Here is a 7,500-nt window from a genome sequence, read left to right on the forward strand (position 1 = left end):
ATCTTTACAATCCACGGCGTCATTCACAGGCAGCATTTAGCTGCAAAGCATCTCAGTGACAGATTGCATAGTACCCTGCAAGCTGTTATCAAAGCAGTGAATAGGATCAAAGCCCATTCATTGAATGACCGCATCTTTCGCCAACTTTGTCATGAAAATGAAGAAGAATTTGAACGGCTCTTGCTACATACGGAAGTCAGATGGCTTTCAAAAGGCAACTGTCTACGACGCTTTTATGACCTCTATGATTCTGTTCTTGATTTCTTTAAGTGTAAATTATTGGACGAGAAAATTAGTACAAATTTGGAAAACAGAAGAGCAGATGTTGCTTATTTGTCTGATATTTTCAACAAATTAAATGAGGTCAACATTAAATTGCAAGGAACCAAAATGTGTCTCATCAAAGCAAAGGGAATAATAATGGCATTTATTAGTAAATTAGATTTCTACAAAAGCTGTTTACTAAGACTAGACTTAAATCAGTTTCCTAGCTTAAAAGCACTGAAGGAAAACCAAACCGATGATTCTCGTTTGTCAGACACTGATCTAGACTGCTATTCCTCTCATCTTCAAGCACTGAAAGAAGATATGACGATCAGATTTAAAGATCTCAAAGAATTGAAAATACCAGAGTGGGTTGTAAATCCATTCCAGGCTGATGCAACCAATGCTGATCCAAATCTAGTTGAAGAACTTATAGACTTGCAAAATGACATTGAAGGTAAAGTGTTGTTTCAGCAGATTGGCTATGAAGCTTTCTGGCCAAAGGAACAAGATAAATATCCTCATCTTTGGAAAAAAATCAAATTATTATAGTTAGCATTTCCTTCATCATACCTGGTAGAGAAAGGATTCAGTGTTGTCTTGCAACTCTTGACTAAGCAGAGAAATAGATTGCAAATATGTAAAAGGGGTGACTTGAGGCTCTGTTTATCAAATATTGAACCTGATATTATTAAGTTGGCAAGTTCTCACCAGGCCCAAGGTAGTCATTAATTACATTTGTTTCCTGATTTTTTTTTTTGGATACGTATTTTTTTCATATTATTATTAGTATTATTATTTTGAGGTTTGTTTGTTTGGAGGCACATACATGTTCTATTTGAAAATTAACCTAAATACTGCGACTATTTTCTTCAAGTAATAATAAATGTGGATGTATTGGTATTAAGTAAATATATCATATTCTAAGGATTAAATTTTTTATTTCCTAACTGGAAAACACTACAATGTAGAATCCGATGCAGCTTCACTGCATCAGTCATCATTTTAGTACAGCACTTATATTATGGTGGGCGCTAGCCTATAGAAATATCTGAAAAGGGGCGCTAGGCAGAAAAAGGTTAAGAACCACTGGCTTAGAGGAACGGGGGTTTTCTTATATACCCGACTTAGGGGATTTTTTTTCTCTTATATACTCGTCTTAGAAGATTTTTTTCTAATTCATATAAAAACCAAATCCCCCCCCCCCCTCACACGCTTTGACCTTCAAAGATTTAACATACATTAGAGAAATCGATCAATAATAACTGCTTGTTACTATAAGTTTATTTTACAAAAAAACTAATATTACATTCCTTTAAGCACATAATTGACGAGTAAGCATCAATAAACAACCATTTTTTTCTGTTGATGTTAAACGTTGGAAAAGCAAAGATTCTAATTCCATTCTATTTTTATAAAATAGAAATACTCTCCGAATTTTTAAAATAGACCATAGAACAAAAACAATAACAATGGAATAAATATTTACTCGTTATAGCTAAATGAGAAATGAAAAAAAAGATTAAGTATTTTCAAGTATTTGTTTTTGGTTATATTCTCATATATATTTATCGTAAGGATATTTAATAAAAGGTTGTTATCATCAATTAGCATTTAAATCATACATAAAATAATTGTCTATTAAAACCATACAGCAATTTTAAGAAACTAGTTAAAAGAACAATAACATATTTCATAATTCGTTATGTTTTTATTGCTGATATACATTTACTCAAAATGAAATTCTTTTTCAAAATAGCCTTAGTATGCCTGATAAAATAATCTCCCATGAACATAAGATATATATTTTTCTCTTCTAAACACTTGGATATATTTCTTAACATATAATATACATTGAAAATCTAAATGAGTCTTTAGACATCTGATACTTTGGCTAGAGAGTTTATAAATATGTTTATTTTTCGAATCAATTATTTGCGGCATAATCACTATCTTCCACATTGCCATAATATCATAGGCCCTCAAAGTTTTTGTTAGACATCTTACCTACATTCTTTTCTAACCAATTTCTAGTCACCTTCTGGCCTTCCCTGGTCTTAGCTTGGATGGAGGGAGACTTGGGCGTTGATCACATGAATATGTGACCAGTCTCTAGGGCATTGTTCTTCTTGCTACACTGTTAAGAAAAAAACCCGTGATTTTAATCTGAAAATCTCCGTACAATTATAGTTCTCAGCCATATTTCAGTAAAATACAGGCGACTGTAATTTCTTTTACGGGTTAGTGACCGTAATATCACTCCTTTACTTCACTATAGCCAGTTTTACAATGCTAAATGCCACGCAACTTTATAACAGGATTTTTACTGATTTTTTTATGGCAAATTTTTAACAGTGTAGGCAAATGTCACTATCCCTTGCCTCTGGTATTCATGAGCGTCATTTAAACCTTTAAATGGAGTTCCTCTAAGGACACTAGTAGTAAAGCAGTCACGAAGGATGGGGCGTTAACTTCCAAAAGCTACATAAAGTTCGCTCTTAAGATGTAAAACCCAAAGACGTCCTCGAAGATTTGCCATTAAAGTTATTTTGTCGTCTGAGGGACGCTATACTTATACAGGTGAGCTGGGGACGCTATACGGGTGAGATGGGGATGCTATACGGGTGAGAATTAGACGCTATACTCGTGAAAAGCAGTCGCAATACATGTGAGACGGGGACGCTATTCGCGTGAGACGGGGACGCAATACGGCTGAGACTGGGACGCAATACGAGTGAGACGGGGACGCAATACGGGAGAGAAGGGGACGCAATATGGATGAGAATAGAAAGCAATGCAAGTGAGACAGGGACGCAATACGGGAGAGAAGGGGATGCAATATGGCTGAGAAAATGGACATAATACGGGAGAAGGGGACGCAATATGGGTGAGACGGGGACGCAATACGGGTGAGAAGGGGACACAATACGGGTGAGAATGGGATGCAATACGGGTGAGAATAGGAGGCAATAAGAGTGAGACAGGGATGCAATACGGGTGAGACGGGGATGCAATACGGGTGAGATGGGGACGTAATACGGGTGAGAAGGGGATGCAGTACGGGTGAGAATAGGACACAATACGAGTGAGACGAGGATGCAATACGGATGAGACGGAGATGCAATAAGGGTAAGAAAGGGAAGCAATACGGGTGAGAGAGGGACGCAATATGGGTGAGAAGGAGACGCAATATGGGTGAGATGGGGACGCAATATGGGTGAGAATAGGAAGCAATACGAGTGGGAAGGGGACACAATATGGGTGAGAATAGGGCGCAATACGAGTGGGAATGGGAGGCAATACGGGCGAGACGGGAACGCAACACGGGTGAGAAAGGGAGGCAATACTGGTGAGAATAGGACGCAATACAAGTGAGATGGGCCTGCAATACGGGTGACACAGGGATGCAATAAGGGGAGATGAGGACGCAATATGGGTGAGACTGGGACATAATAAGGGTGAGAAAGGGACGCAATACGGGTGAGAATAGGACGCAAAGCGAGTGAGGTGTGGACACAATACGAGTGAGAGTGGGATGCTAAACAAGTAAGACGGGGACGCAATACAGGCGAGATGGGGACGCCATATGGGTGACACAGGGACGCAATAAGGGGAGAAGTAGACGCAGTATGGGTGAGATGGGGACACAATAAGGGTGAGAAAGGGAGGCAATATGAGTGAGATGGGGACGCAATAAGGGTGAGAAAGGGAGGCTATATGGGTGAGACGGGGACGCAATAAGGGTGAGAAAGGGAGGCAATACGGGAGGGATGGACGCAATACGGGTGAAAAGGGGACGCAATATGGGTGAGATGGGGATGCAATACGGGTGAGAAGGGGACACAATATGGGTGAGAATAGGACGCAATACGAGTGAGAATGGGACGCAGTACGGGCGAGACGGGGACGCAACACGGGTGAGAAAGGGAGGCAATACTGGTGAGAATAGGACGCAATACAAGTGAGACGGGGACGCAATACGGGTGACACAGTGGCGCAATAAGGGGAGAAGTAGACGCAGTATGGGTGAGATGGGGACACAATAAGGGTGAGAAAGGGAGGCAATATGAGTGAGATGGGGACGCAATAAGGGTGAGAAAGGGAGGCTATATGGGTGAGACGGGGACGCAATAAGGGTGAGAAAGGGAGGCAATACGGGAGGGATGGACGCAATACGGGTGAAAAGGGGACGCAATATGGGTGAGATGGGGATGCAATACGGGTGAGAAGGGGACACAATATGGGTGAGAATAGGACGCAATACGAGTGAGAATGGGACGCAGTACGGGCGAGACGGGGACGCAACACGGGTGAGAAAGGGAGGCAATACTGGTGAGAATAGGACGCAATACAAGTGAGACGGGGACGCAATACGGGTGACACAGTGGCGCAATAAGGGGAGAAGGGGACGCAATATTGGTGAGACGGGGACGCAATAAGGGTGAGATGGGGACACAATACGGGTGACACAGGGACGCAATAAGGGGAGAAGGGGACGCAATATCAGTGAGACGGGGACGCAATAAGGGTGAAAATAGGACGCAAAGCGAGTGAGACGGGGACACAATACTAGTGAGAGTGGGATGCTCTATACTAGTGAGACGGGGACGCAATACGGGCGAGACGGGGACGCAACATGGATGAGAAAGGGAGGCAATACTGGTGAGAATAGGACGCAATACGAGTGAGATGGGGACACGATACGGGTGACACAGGGACGCAATAAGGGGAGAAGGGGACGCAATATTGGTGAGACAGGGACACGATAAGGTTGAGAATAGGACGCAATACGAGTGAGATGGGGACACAATACGGGTGTCACAGGGACGCAATAAGGGGAGAAGGGGACGCCATATGGGTGAGACAGGGACGCAATACGGGTGAGAAAGGGAGGCAATGCGGGTGAGAGAGGGACGAAATACGGGTGAGAAACGCAATATGGGTGAGATGGGGACGCAATACGGGTGAGAAGGGGACACAATATGGGTGAGAATAGGACGCAATACGAGTGAGAATGGGACGCAATACGGGCGAGACGGGGACGCAACACGGGTGAGAAAGGGAGGCAATGCAGGTGAGAATAGGATGCAATACGAGTGAGACGGGGTCACAAGTTGGGTGACACAGGGACGCAATGTGGGTGAGACGGGGACACAATAAGGGTGAAAAGGGGACGCAATACGGGTGAGAATAGGACGCAAAGCGAGTGAGACGGGGACACAATGCCAGTGAGAGTGGGACGCTACACAAGTGAGACGGGGACGCAATACGGGTGAGACAGGGATGCAATACGGGTGAGAGGGGTAGGTACTACGGGCGAGACGGGGATTAGCAAGAAGCCACGAGTAAGAGAAGACTGTTGAGGGGAGGGGGTGTGGGAGACCGAGGAAAGCAACAAAAGGCCTAGAGAGGACTAAAGGCAGGCGAAACGAGGCCACTTGGCGGGGAGTGAATGGGCAGCTTCAAGAGATCATTCTTCCAAGTTTATGCATCAGTGCAGAAAAGAAGAAAAAACTGGCGTGAAGGACTAGAGTTAACGGCATAATTGAATATTGCGAAGGCAAGAACTCTCTCTCTCTCTCTCTCTCTCTCTCTCTCTCTCTCTCTCTCTCTCTCTCTCTCTCTCTCTCTCTCTCTCTCTCTCTCTCCAGAGATACAAACACGGCAAATTATTCTTCAAATAATATTAACCAACATCATTAAAAACTTTTAAATAACAGGAACAAAAACCATATGGGTAATAATACAAAAATTGTTTGGCTGCAATTTAACACCACTTCCACATTATATATATATATATATATATATATATATATATATATATATATATATATATATATATATATATATACACATATACATATAGTTATATATATTTCTATAATATATTTATATATATATATATTTATATATATTTATATACATATATATATTTATATATATTTCTATAATATATATATATATATATATATATATATATATATATATATATATATATATATATATAATTATGCTAAACACAAAATGGAATATAAACATGGATTTCTTCATAAAACATCTATTCCAAGATTTTCTTCCACAGCCATGTCTTTTGGCGACGCAACAAAGCCCAATCCAATATCTTCATTGCACTATGCAGCACAAATGGCCACTTTCTTTAAATCCATTCAATAGAAGACAAAACTTTCCTGGTCCACTTTCCACGAGGCAACAAATATTCATGTCTTATATCTAGCATCATTTTTTACCCTTAAAAGGGAATTGAGGTGAAATATTAGTCGTAAAATGCAAGTGAGACAGAGTTGCTCTTTCCAGTAAATCGGTTGAGCTTGTGAGAAACGTAAGGGTTTAATATGATTATTTCAGAAGCTGAATGTACTACTGAGTGGCCACTCTCCGTTCGGTTATGTAGTTACTTGCTTGAGGTTATTATTTTATTCCTTATGTGTGACAAACTTCTCTGGCGTATGATAACTAAGATAAGCTAATTCATTGACAAAGTATGTATATATATTCTCTATATAATACAGGCAAATCGCCTGACTATACAAACACACACACACACACATACATATATATATATATATATATATATATATATATATATATATATATATATATATATATATATATATATATATATATTTAGCCGTTATATTATATTATACACTATTAAATTATAAATATTGTAGATAAAAATCCTTTATTTTTTCAAGGTTTCATTATCAAAACTTGTTTACGCGCTGGTAACATTTTTTTTTCAGAGAAAGGTTGATAAAGATTTTATTTTAAAAAAAAAAAAGAAAGATGTTAACATCTGACTCTCGGTACTGATCATGCATATATTATTTCATAGAATTAAATATTGAATTCAATCAAACATTAGAGAGTTCAGAGGTCTCCCACGAATGGCAGAGGAAAGGACATGGGCAACGCCCTAGACCATTAATATTGGAAACGTCCCTGTCTAGCGATCTGTCGGACTGGGGTTCGAGTCCCTTTCAAGGTCGATAGTTTATTGTAATGTTATCAATTTCACCATCCTTGTGAACTGACGATGGGGGATTTTAGGGAGGCTAAAGGTCTACCTTCTGAATCAACAACAGACATTACCTGGCCCTCCCTGGTCCTAGCTTTGGTGGCGATGGACCTTAGGCGCTGATCTTATGTATATATGGTCATCAGTCTCTATGGCACTGTCAGTTAGTTACGGTATTGTCACTGTTCCTTGCCTCT

General features: G+C 40.5%; 1 protein-coding gene across 1 annotated transcript in view; it reads left to right on the forward strand.

Moving 5' to 3' along the window:
• LOC137660122 (protein FAM200C-like) overlaps positions 1–2,892 on the forward strand; it is a 3,300-nt gene extending 408 nt beyond the window's left edge. Inside the window, exons 1-2 of the mRNA XM_068394836.1 lie at positions 1–721; positions 2,783–2,892. The exon at positions 1–721 is cut by the window's left edge and continues 408 nt beyond it. Coding sequence (XP_068250937.1) covers positions 1–721; positions 2,783–2,892 — 831 coding nt within the window. The remainder of the gene's footprint in view (positions 722–2,782) is intronic.
• The last annotated feature ends 4,608 nt before the right edge of the window (positions 2,893–7,500 follow it).

Source organism: Palaemon carinicauda, chromosome 20 (genome assembly GCF_036898095.1).
Source record: "Palaemon carinicauda isolate YSFRI2023 chromosome 20, ASM3689809v2, whole genome shotgun sequence".
Classification (NCBI taxonomy): domain Eukaryota; kingdom Metazoa; phylum Arthropoda; class Malacostraca; order Decapoda; family Palaemonidae; genus Palaemon; species Palaemon carinicauda.